The sequence below is a fragment of the Brienomyrus brachyistius genome, chromosome 16 (genome assembly GCF_023856365.1).
Source record: "Brienomyrus brachyistius isolate T26 chromosome 16, BBRACH_0.4, whole genome shotgun sequence".
NCBI lineage: Eukaryota > Metazoa > Chordata > Actinopteri > Osteoglossiformes > Mormyridae > Brienomyrus > Brienomyrus brachyistius.
In genome coordinates, this window is record NC_064548.1 from 6,883,414 (window position 1) to 6,909,085 (window position 25,672).

General features: G+C 43.5%; 1 protein-coding gene across 10 annotated transcripts; it reads right to left on the bottom strand.

Moving 5' to 3' along the window:
* Window positions 1-1,948: 1,948 nt before the first annotated feature.
* On the bottom strand, window positions 1,949-24,295 carry LOC125709474 (uncharacterized). Of its 10 annotated transcripts, none has more exons than XM_048977977.1 (16): window positions 24,104-24,295; window positions 7,322-7,389; window positions 7,142-7,219; window positions 6,795-6,875; window positions 6,562-6,660; window positions 6,424-6,471; window positions 6,147-6,227; window positions 5,841-5,966; window positions 5,623-5,672; window positions 5,384-5,453; window positions 5,133-5,219; window positions 4,938-5,036; window positions 4,758-4,838; window positions 4,565-4,666; window positions 2,919-4,474; window positions 1,949-2,410 (listed from the first exon to the last, which is right to left on the bottom strand). In XM_048977977.1, the coding sequence occupies exons 1-15, from the start codon at window positions 24,231-24,233 to the stop codon at window positions 4,322-4,324; spliced, it is 1,353 nt and encodes a 450-aa protein (XP_048833934.1). In that variant the 5' UTR covers window positions 24,234-24,295; the 3' UTR covers window positions 1,949-2,410; window positions 2,919-4,321. The 10 variants fall into 10 exon arrangements, with proteins under 10 accessions (XP_048833934.1, XP_048833935.1, XP_048833930.1 ...); XM_048977978.1 differs by lacking the exons at window positions 6,424-6,471; window positions 6,562-6,660; window positions 6,795-6,875; window positions 7,142-7,219; window positions 7,322-7,389 and adding exons at window positions 22,817-22,864; window positions 22,955-23,053; window positions 23,188-23,268; window positions 23,500-23,577; window positions 23,680-23,747; XM_048977973.1 differs by lacking the exon at window positions 7,322-7,389 and adding an exon at window positions 23,680-23,747 and having other exon boundaries at window positions 24,104-24,294.
* Window positions 24,296-25,672: the final 1,377 nt, after the last annotated feature.

Genomic DNA, 25,672 nt, shown 5'->3' on the forward strand with positions numbered 1-25,672 from the left:
TACCGCAGTGCTTAGCCTCAGGTAGCACAGGGAATAAGGCGGGGGGGCTAAATGCACGCCAGGCAGTGCTAATGTTGACATCTGAGCGACTGCAGCAACCTAAACCCTCGTATTATTATTATTCGCTCAGACTTTTACTGCCATATGACTTTGTCAGATTTTTATGCTGATTGTTATAACGTTTAATACCAATCACATTAATGAATATAATAAACTCAATGGTTGCATTTGCAAAAGGTTTAATGTCTTGATAAAACCAAAAACATTTTTTACTTACATCAACCATTTCACAAGACAAAAAAACAGAACACGGCAATAAGAGAAGGAAAGAAAAAGAGGGGTGTTCGCCACCTGCTGGAGAACAGATGGAAGTGCAACTGGGGGAAAATTTTCTGTAGTCACTCAGAAAACTTCAGTTTCCGTGGTTTATGCGTTTAATACCAATGATCAATAACATCTAAATCGCACAGATGTTTCCAACTACCAATATTTTTATCATATTAATATCAGAAAAAGTATGGTCTATTGACCAATTACAATGAGCTATAACAGAAGGCAAGCGTTATATTTTGAAAAAGGACAATTAACTTACCACACTGTAATAGACCTAACAGACGTCAACACTCCTAATTGTCAGAAAAGGGTGTACATGCATTCAGGTGAAGTAATCTGGCATTAAAAAGTAAACATAGGCAACTCACACAGTCCAAAAACAGGCACTTTGGCATCTAAATTTAATTTTTCCATCTTTTTCAACACAGAATCTAACAGCACAAATATTCACCTATTCAAAATATGCTTTTAACAGGAATGTGTATTAAGAAAGAATGAATGAATGAATTAGAAACATGACAGTACGTGGTTCAGAGAGCATTAATGGCTCAAATGCTTGAGTGTATGAGTGTTTGTGGCCAAATGCGCATGTTTGTGGGTCTGCATTTATGTGGCCATGTGTTCATACCAGGTAGGTTTGTGTGTGGTAGTCGGGGGGAGGGGGTGGAATGTCCCTGTATGGGTTTTCTCAATCTACCGCCATCATCCTCTATAAATATGGAACTCCAATATGGAACTCCAAAATGTTAAAAATTAAATACATAAATATGACATAATGAAATAAATAACTATATGAAGAAATAAGAGATGGATACAGTGCCCTCCACAATTATTGGCCCCCTTGTAAAGATTTGTAAAAAGGGCTAGAAAAAATGTACCTTTCAGTGAAGTAGCTTCATCTCACACTGAAAACAAATTGAAAAATCCAACCTTTCTTTGAAATAAATTTATTCAAAGAAATAACAAATCCTTCATTAAGAAATAATTACTTTTTTTCTCAAAAACACATCAAAAATGAGCTTTTTAATCAGTAATGCAATTTTAATGTTCAACTTAGTGATCTTGTCAGTGGGCATAATCATTAATTGCAAATGAAATTGCATTGGAACTAAACTTTTTGAATTTTTAAAAATATATTTTGCTTCTCCTCTTTTAAAGCTGAAGTCGCAAGACTGTTTGCCCCTTCCAGAGCGAGGCCGTCCTCAACGCTACTCTCATCTCTGACCCCTCAGTCTTCCAAGAAAGCATGTTGGTATGGGCTGATATTTGTGCCACTAGCAGAATGATGATACCTCTGTGTTTATTTGATCTTTCCTACTTGGCTAATGCACCTTCATGCCCACAGCTTACTTCATTACACTGGCCAGACAGTTATGTTAAGTCTGTAAACGCTTTAAGGATTTATAGGGGATGTACCTTGTGTGACACATTTACACATTATATGTACCTTTTTTGCTCTTGTCGCAGCGCTGGGCTCAGAGTTCAGGGGAACCACCCCTTAAGACACCGACTACGCCACCCTGGGAATTGCACCCAGGGAAATAGTTCCTAAGCTAAATGAAACTCTAAGAGAAAGGTACTCAGGTCCGTTATACACGGCAGCAGGAGACGTGACTCCACTTACAATCTTTTATTACAAATAAATTAATAAAACACCATCCACACGACAAAATAAAACCTCGGGGCTGGTCCACACAGGGTAGGAGGTTAAACAGTCAAACAGCAGATGGCATCCTGAAACAAAACACTACAACTCCCATGCATACACACAATACAACATGCCACCACAAAGTTCCCTTCCTCCCTAATGGCATCCCAACCCCAAAGAATCTTAAAACACACAAAATAAAATCCCTCACTTTAAACAGTTAATCCTCGCAGTTAAGCAAGGAATAAAAGGCTACCAATCCCCACATTCAATACAAAAAGGAGAGAAGACAAGAGCAGAGGCAAAGAGGCAAAGCAGCAGCAACTGCAGGACAGGCAATCCAGACCGCAGCTGTAAAAGCAGGCAGAGCAGCAATGCTTTATGACGTAGTGATCTCCAACCAGCCGGATAAAACTCCCTCCACGTTGCCTGCAAAGGATGGCGCCAGGCAAAACAAGTTAATTAAAACCCACAATCACGAACCAAAAATCGAACTTACGGGCGATTTTACACAAGCCCATTACAGGTCACCAGCCCCACCATTTACCCGCAGCAACGTGCACCCACCGGTTGAGTACGAGTGAGCCGAAACAGAATGGAATAAAAACGTACCCGCTGCCACCTACCAAACAGCCGCCTCCAATAAATCCGTCGTATGCAGATCTTTACCACGAAGTCAGGTAACCGGAAGAACCTTGCCAGCATTCGACCCCCAGCCAACCACTGCCATTTTTATAGGGCGCTACCACGAATTACGATACAAAATCGGCCCGCACATTTAAAGGCACAGGTACTTAAAATAGTCATACTGCCACAGTCTCACCTATCAGGCTAAATAACTGACAAACTACACTTGGTTACTTTTTAATTTTACTTTATTCACTAACTAAACATACTAATAGATATCAAGAAAAATCTACATAGAAAAAAAATCTACCTTTCAGTGAAGTAGCTTCATCTCACACTGAAAAAAATAGAAAAATCCAACCTTTCTTTGAAATAAATTTATTCAAAGAAATAACAAATCCTTCATTAAGAAATAATTAAAAAGAAATAGAACCACCAAATAATACAGGACTATCCAAATATACTACAGGGAGTCCTCAGGTTACGACAGTTCCGTTCCTACGACAGAAAAGTAACTGAAATTGTCAGAGTTTTAATGTTCCTTTAATGATCTCTTTACGTTGTCTAATTTCAATTCCATAGTGATGGCTTAACTCACTCGTAAACCGCGTTACTGCGTATTCTTCCACCACGGGTAACCAAACTAGTTCGCCCACATCGTCCATAACTACGACACTAACGGCGTAAACCAAAACACTCACATCTCAATATTTTTAAGGTTTTCATGGGAGTGAGCGTCGTAAACTCAAAACATCGTATGTCAAGATTTTGTAACCCGAGGACCCCTTTACGGATAAGTCTAACATCAAACAATATTAAAATTCTTTTTTTATTATTTATTTCTTTTTTCGCGGGAAGCGGCGATCGTGCGGGTCGGCAGGTAAGGAGAGGCAGGCAGGCAGTGATCAGGGCTAAACTGGGGTTTATTAACACTACAGGAGCAGGGAACATACACCACACCAAATCCACAATGACGGACGAGGGCAGCAGGTAAGACCAGGACTTAAATAGGACAAGACTAAGCAAAGTAATCAGACAAAGCTGGAAACAATCAGGGAAGCACACACGAGGAGCCGACGAGCCGGGTCATGACACCGTGATTATACAAAAAAATAAAGATTAATAAATAAATAAAATTAACTAAACAAAAAAAAGAAAAATTATGATAACAATGAAAAAATTATAACAATATCAACAACAATAATAATAGTAATACTGCTACAAGTAAGTATTATACATATGTAATATTAAATTTCTACATTTTTTTAAAATGTCACACTCTTTGCAAATGCAAATGCAAAATCACATTGAACCAAACACACAGAGGACACGTAGGAGAAGGAGAAGGCCCGTTCCGCTGTACACAGGTGATGTCCTCCATGATGAACCCCAGGAGACTGGACAGAATTTCACAGATGAAGGTCCTTCTCTCCGCGATGCTCTCCAGGTCCTTGAAGTAAGTCCAGAGGAAAGCTGCAGTGCGCCGGATGACGACGGCGGTCCTCTCTGGGCTCCTGGGCATCCTGGCGATGGTGTGGTGGGAAGGTCCTTGGGAGTCGCACGGGGGGGTCGACGTTTCCCATTCGGATGTCTAGACTAATAAAAACACAGGAATCAAAATAGCCCAAGACCCCAAGCTCACCCCATGTACCCTGACCATTGCCAAAAGGCAGAGAAACGACCTACACTATGTTTCTAATTCTATAGTAATTTTTAAGGGCTGGAGTGTAGCGAACCCAGCCATGTTAAAAGGATATTAAGATGGTCTTCAGTGCTGTTCCACACTTCCTCCTCTAGATATTGTGGATCCTGGAAAATGCTTGTGTCCTTGAAGAAGACTTCATCTAAGAAGGACAGTATCTGGACCTGAGGACACGACACAGCATTGTTACAACCAAACATGAGGACGTACATACAATCAAGACTCAGTTGTCGAGTGCGGCAGTGAGATGTTACCATGACTATCTCCCAGTAGTTCGTGTCTTTCCCCTTCCAGCCACCGAGTGGGCTGAAAGACTCCAGGACTCTGGAGCAATAGTCCACAAATCCGCCGGACTCCTTTTGAGGAGGATATTTTGAGATTATAGCAAAGAACAATAAGGCTGAATCTGAATAAAATATTGTCATTCTGCATCTTGGAGTTAGTTACCATTTTCAGGACGTTGCGAACACCCAGAAACCAAAAGACAACGAACTCCAACGCAACGTCCACAAATCCAAATTGGCAGATCTAAAAAAATATTGAAACATCCAGTGAGTCATTTTACTCTAATTTTTTACAGGGTTCTACATAAAATGACCAAGGCATTAGCTGATGACATTGACTTACCCCCGCCTCGGCCAGTTCCCTCTGCATGATGTCTCTTTTCGCTGGGTCGCCAAGGAAGGCCAGGAACTGCTCAAATGCCATTTCAAAGGCATGGATGTCCTTTGTCACAACAAAGAACAAACGAATTGGTTAAAATCAAGACAGAGAATAAGCCCATTGTCGTACCATTACCTCATTGTAGTTAATGACACTTACCCTGTTGTTGATCTGGGCCAGTCCACCAAGAATCATTTTACCAGCTCGGATGAGATCTTTCTGGTAAAATCCTTGGCTGATGAGTGTCTATAGAGCGAAAGCAGAATTTATAGATTTGACACAGAATTACTGGAACATTACAGTATGATGCAAAATGCTGACTAAGAAGATCTTCCTGAATGAAAAAGCCTGCAACAAACCAAAGACTGATGCGTTAATGTTAACAGTAACTGAGGTGTGAATGTACTCACTGAGAACGCCTGGCGAAGGGCTGCCAGTTTGCATGGAACATCTGCAAACCCTCTTCTGGTGAGATAGATGCTGCAATATAATGCAATGTGGAAATAAATCCTGATTTTTAAATCAAATAATAATCCTTTTTATTTATTTATTTTTACCAATTTTATGATTAATTTCCTACCCCCCCCACCCCCACCCCCAGACCAAAGGCTTTTTGAAGGAGAAAGTATGGGAAGACACTGGTACTCACTATAAGCAGGGCATCTCTCTGGCCACAGGTGGCAATTCCTCATCAGCAGCCTGCAAGACAGGACTCAGTCATCAGGGACTCACTGCAAAAGCCACTGGCGTCACTGTACGATACCAATGTCGTTACTGCAGCCTCCTGCACGTTCTTAAGGACTGAGCCAACCAAGGCACTCAGAATGTCAGTATGAGTGGATGTGCTGGACACTATCAGTGTCTTACCTCATGGTCAGACTGGCAAGGCTCCGTCGGCTGGTCCTCATTCTTGCTGTCTTTCCATTCGTACGTCGACAGTAATCCATCCAGCCCCAGGATCATGCCGAAATATTTCCCCATCCAGACTGTTTGCTGTTCAAAAGGTAACATTGACACCCATGAATGCGGCAGTCGAAGGAGCTGGCCGTCCTGCTAAATCCTATGCCCTAGTATGCCGCCATTCACTGATGCCTTAAAAGTTACATTTTCAGCTGTTCAGAATGACGGCAGAATAGAGGAGCACATAACATCATGGAAGAAGTGACTATTTACCACATGGTCGCTGTATCTGGTGAGCTGGTTAGCGTCCAGAATGCAGAAGGACGCGTACATCACCACCTTCCGAGCTACCAGCTGCAGACACAAGAAGATAAACACCAAGCTTTCACTTAGTCTCAGGAGCTCAGTAAATGTACAGGAAGGACAAACAGTAATACTATACTTTCTCATACCAACTTGCAATGCTGAGGGCTGCCAAAAGTGACATGAACCCAGCACAAGTGAACGATCTGAGCCTAAAAAACCTCTGTGAGCAGCACGTAACCCTCACCTTGAAGCCTGTGACGGACTGCAGTGTCATGGTGACCATGGACAAGCCCTTCAGACAGAGAAAAGATTGTGGTGCTGAGTGAATGGAAAGAACAGTTTTAACATCAGTCTTAACGAGCACAGATGAGACGGCACTCACATCCGGACTCAGCGCCATTGTTCCTCTGGTATTCTTCACCCAGAGATCAACTTGATTGCCACAAACGCTGGTACAATGTTCCAGTGAGTCCTTAATGACCTAATGAGACACAATATATTTTCAAGCAAATAAAAAGCTGCTTAGAACTGGCAAAGTCACGATTCGATGTTCATATCAGATGACAGGCATATCTCAGTGCAGTGTCTGTTTTGAAATTTAAAAGAATATTGTACCAGCATGTCAAGGCTCAGCTCATAATGGCTGTGGAAGGTGGTGCTCCCCGTCGGTGCCGGGCATTCGGCAGACTGGCAGTACTAGACAGAAGAAAGTGAGACCCAGAAAAGACCTTAAGGCTGCTTTTAGGCTAATGCAGAAAAAAATTATAACAGTAAACTGGTGTACATACAGGAATATGTAAAAAAAAAAAAAAATATATATATATATATATATACATACATATATATAGTAAATCAAATACTGATATATAATTATAGTAAAAACATTATAGTATAAATAAATGAAGAAATTAAACATTTTGAACCAAGCAGAAGAGGAGAGGTGACTGTCTGGCAGATCTTACTCTCACTGCAGCAAGGGGTCCACAGAACAACGGGCTGAAATCCCAGGTCATGACCTGTCCGTTGTCTTCATTAACAATCTTCAGACAAAGACAAAAACCAGTTAAAAGTAATATTTTGATGTACTTTTTCCTTCAGCATGGAACAGCAGTAGTAGCTAATAAATCGGAGTGTAAATGTACCTCATCCAGGGTGAGATCCAGGTCTGCACTGGCATCAGAGTCCTCTAATGCCAGCAGGTGCTGTTGGTCTGAAACAGAATATTTAATGTCAAAACTCTGCTGTCTCCTGGTTTTTCTAATCACTTAGCTTTTAGTATCGCTTAATGACATTAGACGTCATGTCAGTTCATGATGCTGTTGCTAAATCTCCGGAGAAGTGATTTGGGTCTAAGTTTTTGGGACCTAAATAAAATGAAATTTAACTGAATTGGACAAATAATTGTATTCGAATGTTAGTACGTTGTGCTCCCTGAGATCAAAAACATACATATGTACACACATATTTAAACAGAATACATGAAGATGATTTTAAACTTCGGTCCGTACGCATTTTATTATCCCGCTACGTATTTCCCACATACTAAGACGAATGCTGTTCGCGTACCTTCCTCCAGCTCCGCCGTTCTCCAGAATCGGCGAGCGAGGTACACTGTCCCGGCGGCCGCAACCACCAGTCCAGCGGCAGAGAGCAAGTGGCTCGTTCGGAAGTTGCGCAAAAATCTCAGACACGCCATCGTTCGGCTATCAGAGAGCAAATGTACGGTGTATGCTTGTAGCGGGAGTTATAAAGCAAATTTGAAAATAAATAAATAGTAGCGCAGCAATACTTTTTTCGCATCTTTCAAAAAGGGTGTAAAACGTGTTCAGGAAGCATTCATAAAATGCTTTCATAAAATTTCATAAAATGTAAATCTGTTCAAGTAATGTAAACGTTATAATGTTTCGATACTCTCCTTATTTAAAGTTTACCATCATGGGATTATCACCTATAAATTACAACCTATAAATGAAATGATTGAACAGGATTTACATAATGGATTTCACGCATGCTCACCCGACACACACACACACAGGTTTGTTATATGTTTATGGGGACTCACCATTCATTTTATTGGACAAAACTATAATCCCAATATAAGAACCTTAACCCCTACCCAGCCCTAATCTTAACCACAACTAACCATCCATGCATTTTCCAAACTGCTTATCCTACTGGGTCGCGGGGGGCCCGGAGCCTATCCTGGAATCAATGGGCACAAGGCAGGGAACAACCCAGGATGGGGGGCCAGCCCATCGCAGGGCACACTCACACACCATTCACTCACGCATGCACACTTATGGGCAATTTAGCAACTCCAATTAGCCTCAGCATGTTTTTGGACTGTGGGGGGAAACCAGAGTACCCGGAGGAAACCCCACGACGACATGGGGAGAACATGCAAACTCCGCACACATGTGACCCAGGTGGAGACTTGAACCTGGGTCCCAGAGGTGTGAGGCAACAGTGCTAACCACTGCACAAGTAACCAAAACAAATATAACTTTTTTGGCATCATTACTTTTTTGATTGCATTCACAGACCTTTGTGAGGACCACGCACACACAGTATATGGACAGAAGTATTGGGACACCTTGCCATTACATCTAGAGGAACTTTTATGACATCCCATTCTAAATCCATAGGCATCTCTATGGAGATGGTCCCCGCTCTGCAGCTGTAATGTAACAGCCACAATGTAACAGGAGAGCGATAGCTAGTGCTGCTTTAAACGACTGCTGGACACTCGTGCAAAAATAGAGGTAGATACCATAAAACACTCCTTGTGCAAACGATGGGTCCGAGAAAGATGGAAATGCTCACATCACTTTGCATGTGCATGAAGGCTGCCTCTGCGTGAGGGCATGTATGTTTACGAATAACCTTCATGCAGCAGTCTTGCTGATTTCCTCTTCTTCAAAATGGTATTTGGGTTGCTACTGTAATCTGACCAGTAGCCCACTAAGTAGGAAAAAATGAAATAACTCCCCAGGATAATAAAATGTCATGTGATGATCTTAAACCTGCAAGACACAGAGCATCCAATGTCTGTTCCTAGACCTTCATTTACAGGGTGTGAGAGTGACTTCATAGTGCATGTATTATAAATCAGCATGTGATCCTGAATGTTAGCAAGACTCTGGCTATGAAAGGATGCTGGATTATGCCTCAGATGATGCTGTACCCAGGTCAGGTCAGGTCATACGTGTCACATGCAGCTGTGCACTAGCAGAATGATGATGCCTCTGTGTTTATTTGATCTTTCCTACTTGGCGAATGGATCTTCATGCCCACAGCTTCCTTAATTACACTGTCAGCCTGCTTTACTGCAGCCGGTCAGGTTCAGTTCTCTGAAGGACAGCAGACTCACCCCCAGAGCCCTTGGACTTCTTTTCAGGGAGCTGATGTCCATAAAGGCAACATCCCTGCTGATCTATTCTCTTGTTCCTGGGCATGATGCTGAAGTACCTACAGTGCTTTAGTTGTAGAAGATGTCCACTGGACACATTGACACATTGATCAAGCAATGCGGGCTTTTACCATAGATGCCACCTCCAATAGGGGGAGCCAAAGTGGCAGTCAGTAGTCTGATCAACTGTTGGTCTACCCTAATAAGAGAGAATGGCTACCAATAAAAACCAGTACCCCACCCCCACCACCCCTCGGTTACATGGATCTGATCTAATTAAAAGCCAATAGATTCTCCCAAGTCCCCCAAGCAATATGCTTCAAAGAGGCGAGAAACTGGCGTCATATGAACGGCAGTTGGAGGTGGAAGCTGGGGCAAATCATATATCCATCAATTATTGAGAGAACGGGGGCGCGATTCCTGTCTGGCGATTATATAATTTATATCTGAGAATTTGTCTCAGTGTTCCACTTTATTGCTGGGCGGTTTGTCTTGAACTACAAGCTGAAATATAGTAAACTCATTCAGTGGTCTGGTTGGTGTTTTGGTGTCTGACAACAGAAGAAACTAGTAGAGGAGTCAGGCCCCATGTGGCAAACACTGGGCAAGGGTTCCGGTTAGGGTTAGGATACGGTTAGGGCACAGAATGGTCAATCGACTCAGGAAAAGAGAGCAAAGATATGGGTCACATCCCACAGTCAGACCATTCAAATATGGTCAAACTATCCATGTGAAAACAACAAGATGTGTGACAGCAGTTTGTCACAAACGCTGAGCCTGTGGTTCAGCCCAATCCGGTGCCTTCTTTGGATCTCTGCTGTTTGTTCCTCTCCAGCTGGAAGACTGTCTTTCAATCAGCTGTTCAAAACATAGACAAGAAGAGGATGGACTGTAATTTAAGGAACACCGCGAATAAAACAGAACCAGCACAGGAAAGTGGGCAGGGCAGCGTAAGCCACACCCCTTTTTGGCTGCAGCCAATCACCTCCTCTCTGAGCGATGTCTGGTGGGGGAGTCACCAGCGAGTCATGACCCCGCACTGGGGCACAGTACCCTCCCCATCTAGTGCTGATTACCCAGCCCCAAGGAACATGATGACAAATTCGGCTCCACAAGGTGTCCTGCAAGCATGCTGTCACAGTGGACTCTGTCTGTTTGTCTAAACTCACACACTTTGTGTGGGGAGTAATTAAATACCCTCCAGTAATTAAATACCCTCCAGGTACTCCAGTTTGCCCCCACAGTCCAAAGACATGCTGAGGCTAATTGGACTTGCTACATTGCATGTGTGAGTGAATGGTGTGTTAGTGTGCCCTGCAATGGGCTGGCCCCCCATCCTGGGTTGTTCCCTGCCTCGTGCCCATTGCTTCCAGGATAGGCTCCAGACCCCCCGCGACCCAGTAGGATAAGCGGTTTGGGAAATGGAAGCATGGATGAGTGTTAGATGGTAAATAGACTAAAGCTACACACAGTGTGAGAGGTCAAACAGGGACAGAGTAACTTGCTGAAATAGAGGTCTGGTGTGTGTTTAATATGCAGCTCATGATGGGATGTGAAGCTGGAATGACATGCATTTATAAACATCCACAGGGCTGCATTTCACTTACTTCGCAGATACTTTCATCCAAAGGATAATACCCTGACTGCCACAGGATCTGAACTACCAACTTTCTGATCAGAAGCACAGCAAACTAACCCACAGAACCACACACACTGAAGAAGCAGTCCTCATATTGTGGGTAACCTCCGACAACAATAGTTTGCTTGAAACAGAAAGACATGCACAAAGGCCCCACCCTGGACGTAATGCAGTGTTTCAGCCTGCACTGACAGCCAGTGGTTGGGGTCTGGGGGCTCCCAGCTGATTTCACACCCCTGGCTACAGATGCTGATGAGTCTGATTTTTTCCGTCAATTCCATGATGCTGTCAGCTGTGATGGACCCCAATCTGATGCTTCAACAACTGCATGTTAAATAAATAGCCTCTTTTCACTGCAGATTTCCAGTGTTTTCCTTACAACTCATTGAGCCATTTACAATTAGGGTTCGACGACACCAAGAGAGCAAGCTAAGTTAAAGAAACACTCAACCACCATTTCAGGCTGTCCCAATCATGTATGCTTTTGGCTCACTTTCACTCATTTGAATTGAGACTATCATTTCACACAAAGATTATAGAGTTTTATGAACAGCTGAAGGTCAAGACTTCACTGACCACAGTGTGCCGTTATGGTATTAAATGAATCCATTAGCCAAGCTGTGCAAATGTAATCAGTGTCACAATTACATTTGGCGATCAGTGGCTTCATTCTGGCTTTGGGAAAAGGCTCCTCGTAAAAGTCACAGCCCGGACGCCTCACAAGAAAACAGATGGTGAGATGATTCTTCTGCACAGAAGACACTATCAGTCCTGGGGAGGGCTGTATGCTGGACTGGAGTTCCTCTCCCTGAATGGATCATAGAGTTTACTTTCAGGGAGATGATTTACAACCCCAACAATAAACGGCAGTGGGACATTCTGGTCCAGTGTGTCGCCTCGCAGCAAATTTCAAATCAAGCCATCTTTCGTCTATGTGCAGGATTAGGGGGAGTTGAAGTGACCTTCCTCCAGGACCAGGGGCTATAAATACCCCAGAGCATTGTGCAGACGGCACGATGCACATGTGTGTGCCTGACACTACAGTGTGTGGCAGACATGCAGAGCTGTGACACCAGGACCCTGTATCACACCTCACTCAGGGAGCACCGAGTCACATTAAATGCCTCACATCTTTGTGCCCTGTGGCTCTTTGAAGATGAGCTGGTCTCAGGGTTTGAAGGATGAAGGCAGAGATATGAGCGACTTAAGCGTATCTCGTCCGACGTGCCTTAGGGCAGCTTAATGGGGACAGAAACGTGAGCGACACCCACCTGTAACCTGCCAAGCTCACTGCTCTTGTTCGACAACAAACTGATTTACTGCAAGAGAATAACTCACAGTGGACCAGTTTATTGCCAAGAATAATCACTTGCTCATAAATAATGCACAGAGAGTTCTGCAAACAAATGTTTTTCAATTTCAAAATTAATTTGTAAAAATCAATTTCAGTTGAATGGCCCTACATAATTTACCTCGCAAGATGGAGGAGGCAATTTCATGCTACGTCTGGGGAGGATAAAAACGGCCCTTTTCCATTACATGAAACCAACATTTTCTGTTGGTAAGTACATTTCAAGAAGTACAGCCACCTAGTGGACATAATTCATAGCGATGTCACACATGACAAAGATCGTAGAGTTTTATACTTCCCACATGTTTTTCACTCTCATTTTTAAAAATACACCTTATTATGAAATATAATGCAGAGTAGATGTCTCTCCAATCACTTACTCTAATTATATCTTTTCTTCTTGGAAAAAACTTTGCAACGTTACCCTGTTACCCTGTTGTAACGGCACCCTCTGTTCTCTTAATATGCTGAGCAACCTTAAAATCTAGCAGCACTTTTGCAAGGTAAAGGGAGTTCATTTGCTTGTCAATGTGCTCCAAAAATGTGATACGAGCTCTCTCTGCCACGATTAAATCTCATCATGCAAATTGGAATCAAAGTGGCTTGTTGAATTTTTATTCATATTAAATGAGCTGTAAATTTATTCTCATTTTCACCTAAAAGAAAGACTGCTGCTGTAGCAGACTATACATGCAGGGGGGGGGGGGCAACAGAAAGCTGGATATAAAACAGGGACACCCACCCAGGAGGCTTTGGGGTTACGTCGTCGTTAAACTAAACCGCTGTCATGGCTACGATATGCTGTTAGCAGGTCACATGGTTAGGCAAGCACTCCAATTGATAGACCCACAGCCACGGTCTCCAGGCCAGGATACGTCAGCGCTCCAGACCAGCTCAGTCCACAAACACAAAACGATGACAAGATATGGAGGCGGAGTTTAAGCTACTGGGCACGACTCAATAATAAGTGCCCATGCAGGTGACGCCCGGGGCGTGAGTGTATTGGAGCACCGTGCGGCCAGTAAGCAGTTTCCACCAATGGGAGAGAGAGAGGGAAAGAGCGCAAGAGAGAGACTGGTTATTGCACAGTGTTGAGGGCCAGCCAGCTACATCTGCTGGGTGGAGTTGCCATTCCAGGTGTTGTTGTCGTCCTCACTGTCTTCTTTTGTCCTCAGTCTGTAGATCTTCCCATCTTTTTTGAAGTCATCTGCTCGCTTTTCCAAAACTCGTTTGCGAATGGGTTCCCTGAGGGCAGACATGACAATCATGAATATAGTTCAGGCACAATAAATGCAGAAACCTCTTTTTTTTACAATTTATGCAGCTATTAAATATTTATCCATTACACACAAAATAAACATGGCATAAATGGCTTCTAGGTCTACTGACTTTGTGGTATTGTACAGTTATGTCATTCTTCATGTGCTGCGTGGATTACAAGAAGTGACCTCATGACCTAAACTGTGCGGTGGCGGATTGCTCAATCATAACTGCTAATCTGAGCATCACCTTTTTGCTTCGCCAGACGATACGGTGGAAGGTCCGGGGCGCGGTGGCGGGACGCTGGAAGTGGAGCCGGGGCGCGGAGGGGTAGGGAAGAGGAAGCTGCTGATGAATCTCCACACAGCTAGCAGGGGGTAAAAGATGGTGCCCAGCACCGACCAAAAGCCCCCGGCCGAGGAGGGCACCACTGTGTTGGCAGGTCGGCCCACCTGCGCCAGGAAGCAAGTGGAGGACACGGGTCACAGAACGGCACCAGTTACTGTCCACCTTTAGTTGGTCCAGAGGGCTCCCTGGTTAACGGTTACCTCCAATCGGCCAGGCTGCCTGACACTAGTCTCATTTCATTGGTTCTACTCTGGGACATGTGACTGGCAGGAAAGTGTGTAATCCACACGCAAGTACCCAGAACTCTCCGTAAAGCTATTACTGTTATGTGAAGCTCATGATTATACATGCAAGTCCATTTGTCACGTGGGTATTATGGGCATGCGAGGTTTTGTTTATATCCTGGTGCCTTTGGTATGTCAGCCGGGATCGCGGGACTAATTAATTGCCTTGACAATTGCGGCGCTGGAACAATGTTTGGGATTGGTTGGGAAAGTGAAGGGGGAGGACCGCATTAGAGAAAAGGCACCCTGGAAGAAAGGAAAGGGGGGAACCGGATGAGACACCGGAAAAAGGCGCACCAGAGAGTGGACAGAAGAGACACCGGACGAGGCATCGGGAGAAGACGCACCAGAGAGTGGACAGAAGAGACACCGGACGAGGCATCGGGAAAAGACGCACCGGAGAGTGGACAGGGGAGCCGATACTGGAGAGCGGAACACCCCGAGTGGCGATCGCGCCTCGAGACGCTCTGGCGGGAAAGGAGTCGCTTGGACGCTGGAGCGGGGGAGAGTAACTGGGCATTCCCCCCGCAGCGAGTTAAGTGAAAACTCTGTTCGCTTGGACAGAGCCAAATATCGGGTCGGCGTCTGATCTGGGATCTGTTTTAGGCTGATGTAGTGGCGGGTGTTCGAAATCAGGATATCAATCCTCCCTGTAGTGGATACCGGGATATGGTGTCGTTTGTAGTGGGTGTGTACGGGTGTTTCGATTTGTGTGTGTGATTATTGCGGTGCCCTGTGGGGGTGATAAGTGTGCGGTAGTGTGCCTTTGCCGCGATACTCTCGGTATCCCTATACGGCGATTGCGGGTCGTGCTTCGGTAGAATCTGTTTGCTCGCCTTGTTTTTGTGTCGTCCTTATAGGCTGGGGCGGACGGAACCGGGCTTGTGGGGATCATCTTTTGCACGGACATCGCCTGGCCCCGCTGATCTGATAGTGGGCCCTGAACGGACTAAATTTTATGACGTTTTTGTATGCCATCGGCTAGCCTTGGCATTTTAAAGTACGTTTTTATTCTTTGTAAAATTGGTAAAATACAAACCATCGGGTGTTTGGGTGTCTGTGGAGCAACTCATACCAGCACAACCAGTCTGAACCAAATTGGAGGGTCCTGGTGCCCTATGGTAACATCAGGTGGCGTGGTCGGGGCTTATAAGATTTATTGGGGGGCTTTATGGTTAGGTTAACCATTGGGTTAAAATAGTGCTAATAATTGCCCCGGTTGCCTTAAGTGTGGCGTTTGGCCCACGTGACGTAGTTGTGACACATTATCCATCTGCCATAAATTGCCCTACAGTTCAAGTTCTCTGAGAACTGCAGTCTGTCCCGGGAATCAGGTATACAGAAATAACCAGGAAGGGAACACGGACACTCACAGCAAGCAAATTAGAGACATCAGCTCACCTAGGCAGATGCGGGGGAGAAGGGAGTACACAGGGGGCAGTGACAACCCACCAATTCCATGCACTGGGGGGCCAGATCACAGTGAAACTGGAAGCTAAATGCTGGGCCCTTCGCATTATCAGCTGGAGCCCCCCCCCTCCAAGAGGCATGTTTAAAGGGGGACAGCCTACACCCACCTGTCCTGCTCTAACGCCAGTGACAGAATGTGGACAGCCTGCAGTGACACCGACACTGGAATTCAGGGGGACACCACTTACTGGGAGAAGCACCACTGAGGCACTGGGAACCAGCTCCAGCTCCAGCAAGGTCCGGTCTAAGTCCTCCCGTGTGAACTCCCGCCTCGGGAACATGGTGGCCAGGGAGAAGTTTCCGTACCGGTTCCCTACTTCCTGCACGGAGAGAGACAGGAAGTTGATGTGGATGAACGCTGGGAGGACTGACTAAGCATGGAGCACGATGTTACAAGACGAGCGGGTCACAGCACTCATCCTGACAACCACACCGCTTGCTGTGAAAGTAAATGAGGTAAAAGCATCTAAATGTGGACTTGTGGATGTTTCTGCACAGCTACAGACCATCAGACAGTGTGAAAAACATTCAGGAAAATTACAAACACTGACTGTCCTGTTCAGATCTGTAATACCAGGTGTTAACAGCAAAAATGGAGAAGGTGCTGCTACTAGACCCATGAATGCGACAGGGAAACAGGAATCAGTCATTGTTTAACCTGACATTCTTAAGGTACCCCCACCTCACCCCCAGAATGCTCTGGCCAATGAGACAATGGGGCAGAGATATGGACACACCTGGGCAGCAAACTCCCTGGCCTCCCGCAGCCTCGTCTCCAAGGGGAACTGGTTGGTGAAAGAAGAGCCGTCTGGGAGGCGGAACTGTATCCGGGCCACAGCACTGGAGAGACGGAACAGGAGGGTGTCTAAAATCATGGGAACAACAGGTGGCACACGGCCTGCGCATGGCTAAACCTCCCAATGGCTCCTCTCAAGACGAAGTGTTTTTCACTCTGAAAGCCGAAATTCTGTCCGACATCAACGTTATAAAAGAGGCGCGTTTCAGATGGGAAGTGATGTTTTTCGTGACGTTTTCATCCAAGTTCTGGCTCAGAGAGAGGTAATCGAACACAGGATTAGCTTTAGTTTCTGGGGCAGTGTGTGGCTCAGGAGGTTGAGACCCTGCAAGGGTGCAGTTATGTCGGTGCTGGCAGTGCTAATGCTGACATCTGAGCGACTGCAGCAACCTAAACCCTCGTATTATTATTATTCGCTCAGACTTTTACTGCCATATGACTTTGTCAGGTTTTTATGCTGATTGTTATAACGTTTAATACCAATGACATTAATGAATATAACAAACTCAATGGTTGCATTTGCAAAAGGTTTAATGTCTTGATAAAACCAAAAACATTTTTTACTTACATCAACTATTTCACAAGACAAAAAAACAGAACACAGCAATAAGAGAAGGAAAGAAAAAGAGGGGTGTTCGCCACCTGCTGGAGAACAGATGGAAGTGCAACTGGGGGAAATTTTCTGTAGTCACTCAGAAAACTTCAGTTTCCATGGTTTATGCGTTTAATACCAATGATCAATAACATCTAAATTGCACAGATGTTTCCAAATACCAATATTTTTATGATATTAATATCAGAAAAAGTATGGTCTATTAACCAATTACAATGAGCTATAATAGAAGGCAAGCGTTATATTTTGAAAAAGGACAATTAACTTACCACACTGTAATAGACCTAACAGACGTCAACACTCCTAATTGTCAGAAAAGGGTGTACATGCATTCAGGTGAAGTAATCTGGCATTAAAAAGTAAACATAGGCAACTCACACAGTCCAAAAACATGCACTTTGGCATCTAAATTTAATTTTTCCATCTTTTTCAACACAGAATCTAACAGCATAAATATTTACCTATTCAAAATATGCTTTTAACAGGAATGTGTATTAAGAAAGAATGAATGAATGAATTAGAAACATGACAGTACGTGGTTCAGAGAGCATTAATGGCTCAAATGCTTGAGTGTATGAGTGTTTGTGGCCAAATCCGCATGTTTGTGGGTCTGCATTTATGTGGCCATGTGTTCATACCAGGTAGGTTTGTGTGTGGTAGTCGGGGGAGGGGGTGGAATGTCCCTGTATGGGTTTTCTCAATCTACCGCCATCATCCTCTATAAATATGGAACTCCAATATGGAACTCCAAAATGTTAAAAATTAAATACATAAATATGACATAATGAAATAAATAACTATATGAAGAAATAAGAGATGGATACAGTGCCCTCCACAATTATTGGCCCACTTGTAAAGATTTGTAAAAAGGGTTAGAAAAAATCTACCTTTCAGTGAAGTAGCTTCATCTCACACTGAAAAAAAATTGAAAAATCCAACCTTTCTTTGAAATAAATTTATTCAAAGAAATAACAAATCCTTCATTAAGAAATAATTACTTTTTTTCTCAAAAACACATCAAAAATGAGCTTTTTAATCAGTAATGCAATTTTAATGTTCAACTTAGTGATCTTGTCAGTGGGTATAATCATTAATTGCAAATGAAATTGCATTGGAACTAAACTTTTTGAATTTTTAAATATTTTTAAATATTTTGCTTCTCCTCTTTTAAAGCTGAAGTCGCAAGACTGTTTGCCCCTTCCAGAGCGAGGCCGTCCTCAATGCTACTCTCATCTCTGACCCCTCAGTCTTCCAAGAAAGCATGTTGGTATGGGCTGATATTTGTGCCACTAGCAGAATGATGATACCTCTGTGTTTATTTGATCTTTCCTACTTGGCTAATGCACCTTCATGCCCACAGCTTACTTCATTACACTGGCCAGACAGTTATGTTAAGTCTGTAAACGCTTTAAGGATTTATAGGGGATGTACCTTGTGTGACACATTTACACATTATATGTACCTTTTCTGCTCTCACCTATCAGGCTAAATAACTGACAAACTACACTCGGCTACTTTTTAATTTTACTTTATTCACTAACTAAACATACTAATACATATCAAGAAAAATCTACATAGAAAAAAAATCGACCTTTCAGTGAAGTAGCTCCATCTCACACTGAAAAAAATAGAAAAATCCAACCTTTCTTTGAAATAAATTTATTCAAAGAAATAACAAATCCTTCATTAAGAAATAATTAAAAAGAAATAGAACCACTAAATAATACAGGACTATCCAAATATACTGCAGGGAGTCCTCAGGTTACGACAGTTCCGTTCCTACGACAGAAATGTAACTGAAATTGTCAGAGTTTTAATGTTCCTTTAATGATCTCTTTACGTTGTCTAATTTCAATTCCATAGTGATGGCTTAACTCACTCGTACGCCGCGTTACTGCGTATTCCTCCACCACGGGTAACCAAACTAGTTCGCCCACATCGTCCATAACTACGACACTAACGGCGTAAACCAAAACACTCACATCTCAATATTTTTAAGGTTGTCATGGGAGTGAGCGTCGTAAACTCAAAACATCGTATGTCAAGATTTTGTAACCCGAGGACCCCTGTACGGATAAGTCTAACATCAAACAATATTAAAATTCTTTTTTTTTTCTACCCACCTCCACCCCCCCCCCCTTCGGAGGACAACTTTATTTTTAAAGTTACAATATAAACATATTCAATTATAGGGTGGCCACTCCAAATTCACCCACCCTACTACCGTGTGTCACGATCGTGTTCGCGGGAAGCGGCGATAGTGCGGGTCGGCAGGTAAGGAGAGGCAGGCAGGCAGTGATCAGGGCTAAACTGGGGTTTATTAACATTACAGGAGCAGGGAATATACACCACACCGAATCCACAATGACGGACGAGGGCAACAGGTAAGACCAAGACTTAAATAGGACAAGACTAAGCAAAGTAATCAGACAAAGCTGGAAACAATCAGGGAAGCACATGTGGGTAATCAGGGGGCGTGGCACACACGAGGAGCCGACGAGCCGGGTCATGACAATAAAAATAAAGATTAAATAAATAAATAAAATGAACTAAACAAAAAAAAGAAAAATGATGATAACTGTTGGGTTATAACTAAACAGTTGAAGGTCTAAGGTTGCCACCACCGTCAAACTACATTTCCCATAATGCACCAACAAAATGGCTGCTGATCACAAATGAAAACACCTGAACAGGAATGGTAGCTCAGTCTTCAAACAAGCCAAGGAACAGCACAGCAAGCTCTACTCAAGAGTTTACTCCAAAGACACCAATGGTTGGTAAATGTTATTAGGTTATATTAGTTAAAAAGAACTAAAATGCAAAACAATAAAAAATTATAACAATATCAACAACAATAATAATAGTAATACTGCTACAAGTATTATACATATGTAATATTAAATTTCTACATTTTTTAAAAATGTCACACTCTTTGCAAATGCAAATGCAAAATCACATTGAACCAAACACACAGAGGACACGTAGGAGAAGGAGAAGGCCCGTTCCGCTGTACACAGGTGATGTCCTCCATGATGAACCCCAGGAGACTGGACAGAATTTCACAGATGAAGATCCCTCTCTCCGCGATGCTCTCCAGGTCCTTCAAGTAAGTCCAGAGGAAAGCTGCAGTGCGCCGGATGACGACGGCGGTCCTCTCTGGGCTCCTGGGCATCCTGGCGATGGTGTGGTGGGAAGGTCCTTGGGAGTCGCACGGGGGGGTCGACGTTTCCCATTCGGATGTCTAGACTAATAAAAACACAGGAATCAAAATAGCCCAAGACCCCAAGCTCACCCCATGTACCCTGACCATTGCCAAAAGGCAGAGAAACGACCTACACTATGTATCTAATTCTATAGTAAGTTTTAAGGGCTGGAGTGTAGCGAACCCAGCCATGTTAAAAGGATATTAAGATGGTCTTCAGTGCTGTTCCACACTTCCTCCTCTAGATATTGTGGATCCTGGAAAATGCTTGTGTCCTTGAAGAAGACTTCATCTAAGAAGGACAGTATCTGGACCTGAGGACACGACACAGCATTGTTACAACCAAACATGAGGACGTACATACAATCAAGACTCAGTTGTCGAGTGCGGCAGTGAGATGTTACCATGACTATCTCCCAGTAGTTTGTGTCTTTCGCCTTCCAGCCACCGAGTGGGCTGAAAGACTCCAGGACTCTGGAGCAATAGTCCACAAATCCGCCGGACTCCTTTTGAGGAAGAGATTTTGAGATTATAGCAAAGAACAATAAGGCTGAATCTGAATAAAATTTCATTGTCATTCTGCATCTTGGAGTTAGTTACCATTTTCAGGACGTTGCGAACACCCAGAAACCAAAAGACAACGAACTCCAACGCAACGTCCACAAATCCAAATTGGCAGATCTAAAAAAATATTGAAACATCCAGTGAGTCATTTTACTCTAATTTTTTACAGGGTTCTACATAAAATGACCAAGGCATTAGCTGATGACATTGACTTACCCCCGCCTCGGCCAGTTCCCTCTGCATGATGTCTCTTTTCGCTGGGTCGCCAAGGAAGGCCAGGAACTGCTCAAATGCCGTTTCAAAGGCATGGATGTCCTTTGTCACAACAAAGAACAAACAAATTGGTTAAAATCAAGACAGAGAATAAGCCCATTGTCGTACCATTACCTCATTGTAGTTAATGACACTTACCCTGTTGTTGATCTGGGCCAGTCCACCAAGAATCATTTTACCAGCTCGGATCAGATCTTTCTGGTAAAATCCTTGGCTGATGAGTGTCTATAGAGCGAAAGCAGAATTTATAGATTTGACACAGAATTACTGGAACATTACAGTATGATGCAAAATGCTGACTAAGAAAATCTTCCTGAATGAAAAAGCCTGCAACAAACCAAAGACTGATGCGTTAATGTTAACAGTAACTGAGGTGTGAATGTACTCACTGAGAACGCCTGGCGAAGGGCTGCCAGTTTGCATGGAACATCTGCAAACCCTCTTCTGGTGAGATAGATGCTGCAATATAATGCAATGTGGAAATAAATCCTGATTTTTAAATCAAATAATAATCCTTTTTATTTATTTTTTTTTTTACCAATTTTATGATTAATTTCCTACCCCCCCACCCACCCCCAGACCAAAGGCTTTTTGAAGGAGAAAGTATGGGAAGACACTGGTACTCACTATAAGCAGGGCATCTCTCTGGCCACAGGTGGCAATTCCTCATCAGCAGCCTGCAAGACAGGACTCAGTCATCAGGGACTCACTGCAAAAGCCACTGGCGTCACTGTACGATACCAATGTCGTTACTGCAGCCTCCTGCACGTTCTTAAGGACTGAGCCAACCAAGGCACTCAGAATGTCAGTATGAGTGGATGTGCTGGACACTATCAGTGTCTTACCTCATGGTCAGACTGGCAAGGCTCCGTCGGCTGGTCCTCATTCTTGCTGTCTTTCCATTCATACGTCGACAGTAATCCATCCAGCCCCAGGATCATGCCGAAATATTTCCCCATCCAGACTGTTTGCTGTTCAAAAGGTAACATTGACACCCATGAATGCGGCAGTCGAAGGAGCTGGCCGTCCTGCTAAATCCTATGCCCTAGTATGCCGCCATTCACTGATGCCTTAAAAGTTACATTTTCAGCTGTTCAGAATGACGGCAGAATAGAGGAGCACATAACATCATGGAAGAAGTGACTATTTACCACATGGTCGCTGTATCTGGTGAGCTGGTTAGCGTCCAGAATGCAGAAGGACGCGTACATCACGACCTTCCGAGCTACCAGCTGCAGACACAAGAAGATAAACACCAAGCTTTCACTTAGTCTCAGGAGCTCAGTAAATGCACAGGAAGGACAAACAGTAATACTATACTTTCTCATACCAACTTGCAATGCTGAGGGCTGCCAAAAGTGACATGAACCCAGCACAAGTGAACGATCTGAGCCTAAAAAACCTCTGTGAGCAGCACGGAACCCTCACCTTGAAGCCTGTGACGGACTGCAGTGTCATGGTGACCATGGACAAGCCCTTCAGACAGAGAAAAGATTGTGGTGCTGAGTGAATGGAAAGAACAGTTTTAACATCAGTCTTAACGAGCACAGATGAGACGGCACTCACATCCGGACTCACTGCCATTGTTCCTCTGGTATTCTTCACCCAGAGATCAACTTGATTGCCACAAACGCTGGTACAATGTTCCAGTGAGTCCTTAATGACCTAATGAGACACAATATATTTTCAAGCAAATAAAAAGCTGCTTAGAACTGGCAAAGTCACGATTCGATGTTCATATCAGATGACAGGCATATCTCAGTGCAGTGTCTGTTTTGAAATTTAAAAGAATATTGTACCAGCATGTCAAGGCTCAGCTCATAATGGCTGTGGAAGGTGGTGCTCCCCGTCGGTGCCGGGCATTCGGCAGACTGGCAGTACTAGACAGAAGAAAGTGAGACCCAGAAAAGACCTTAAGGCTGCTTTTAGGCCAATGCAGAAAAAATTATAACAGTAAACTGGTGTACATACAGGAATATGTAAATATATATATATAGTAGATCAAATACTGATATATAATTATAGTAAAAACATTATAGTATAAATAAATGAAGAAATTAAACATTTTGAACCAAGCAGAAGAGGAGAGGTGACTGTCTGGCAGATCTTACTCTCACTGCAGCAACGGGTCCACAGAACAACGGGCTGAAATCCCAGGTCATGACCTGTCCATTGTCTTCATTAACAATCTTCAGACAAAGACAAAAACCAGTTAAAAGTAATATTTTGATGTACTTTTTCCTTCAGCATGGAACAGCATTAGTAGCTAATAAATCGGAGTGTAAATGTACCTCATCCAGCGTGAGATCCAGGTCTGCACTGGCATCAGAGTCCTCTAATGCCAGCAGATGCTGTTGGTCTGAAACAGAATATTTAATGTCAGGACTCTGCTGTCTCCTGGCTTTTCTAACCACTTAACTTTTAGTATAGCTTAATGACATTAGACGTCATGTCAGTTCATGATGCTGTTGCTAAATCTCCGGAGAAGTGATTTGGGTCTAAGTTTTTGGGACCTAAATAAAATGAAATTTAACTGAATTGGACAAATAATTGTATTCGAATGTTAGTACGTTGTGCTCCCTGAGATCAAAAACATACATATGTACACACATATTTAAACAGAATACATGAAGATGATTTTAAACTTCGGTCCGTACGCATTTTATTATCCCGCTACGTATTTCCCACATACTAAGGCGAATGCTGTTCGCGTACCTTCCTCCAGCTCCGCCGTTCTCCAGAATCGGCGAGCGAGGTACACTGTCCCGGCGGCCGCAACCACCAGTCCAGCGGCAGAGAGCAAGTGGCTCGTTCGGAAGTTGCGCAAAAATCTCAGACACGCCATCGTTCGGCTATCAGAGAGCAAATGTACGGTGTATGCTTGTAGCGGGAGTTATAAAGCAAATTTGAAAATAAATAAATAGTAGCGCAGCAATAATTTTTTCGCATCTTTCAAAAAGGGTGTAAAACGTGTTCAGGAAGCATTCATAAAATGCTTTCATAAAATTTCATAAAATGTAAATCTGTTCAAGTAATGTAAACGTTATAATGTTTCGATACTCTCCTTATTTAAAGTTTACCATCATGGGATTATCACCTATAAATTACAACCTATAAATGAAATGATTGAACAGGATGTATATAATGGATTTCACGCATGCTCACCCGACACACACACACACACACGGGTTTGTTATATGTTTATGGGGACTCACCATTCATTTTATTGGACAAAACTATAATCCCAATATAAGAACCTTAACCCCTACCCAGCCCTAATCTTAACCACAACTAACCATCCATCCATTTTCCAAACTGCTTATCCTACTGGGTCGCGGGGGGCCTGGAGCCTATCCTGGAATCAATGGGCACAAGGCAGGGAACAACCCAGGATGGGGGGCCAGCCCATCGCAGGGCACACTCACACACCATTCACTCACGCATGCACACCTATGGGCAATTTAGCAACTCCAATTAGCCTCAGCATGTTTTTGGACTGTGGGGGGAAACCAGAGTACCCGGAGGAAACCCCACGACGACATGGGGAGAACATGCAAACTCCGCACACATGTGACCCAGGTGGAGACTTGAACCTGGGTCCCAGAGGTGTGAGGCAACAGTGCTAACCACTGCACAAGTAACCAAAACAAATATAACTTTTTTGGCATCATTACTTTTTTGATTGCATTCACAGACCTTTGTGAGGACCACACACACACAGTATATTTTCAGAAGTATTGGGACACCTTGCCATTACATCTAGAGGAACTTTTATGACATCCCATTCTAAATCCATAGGCATCTCTATGGAGATGGTTCCCGCTCTGCAGCTGTAATGTAACAGCCACAATGTAACAGGAGAGCGATAGCTAGTGCTGCTTTAAACGACTGCTGGACACTCGTGCAAAAATAGAGGTAGATACCATAAAACACTCCTTGTGCAAACGATGGGTCCGAGAAAGATGGAAATGCTCACATCACTTTGCATGTGCATGAAGGCTGCCTCTGCGTGAGGGCATGTATGTTTACGAATAACCTTCATGCAGCAGTCTTGCTGATTTCCTCTTCTTCAAAATGGTATTTGGGTTGCTACTGTAATCTGACCAGTAGCCCACTAAGTAGGAAAAAATGAAATAACTCCCCAGGATAATAAAATGTCATGTGATGATCTTAAACCTGCAAGACACAGAGCATCCAATGTCTGTTCCTAGACCTTCATTTACAGGGTGTGAGAGTGACTTCATAGTGCATGTATTATAAATCAGCATGTGACCCTGAATGTTA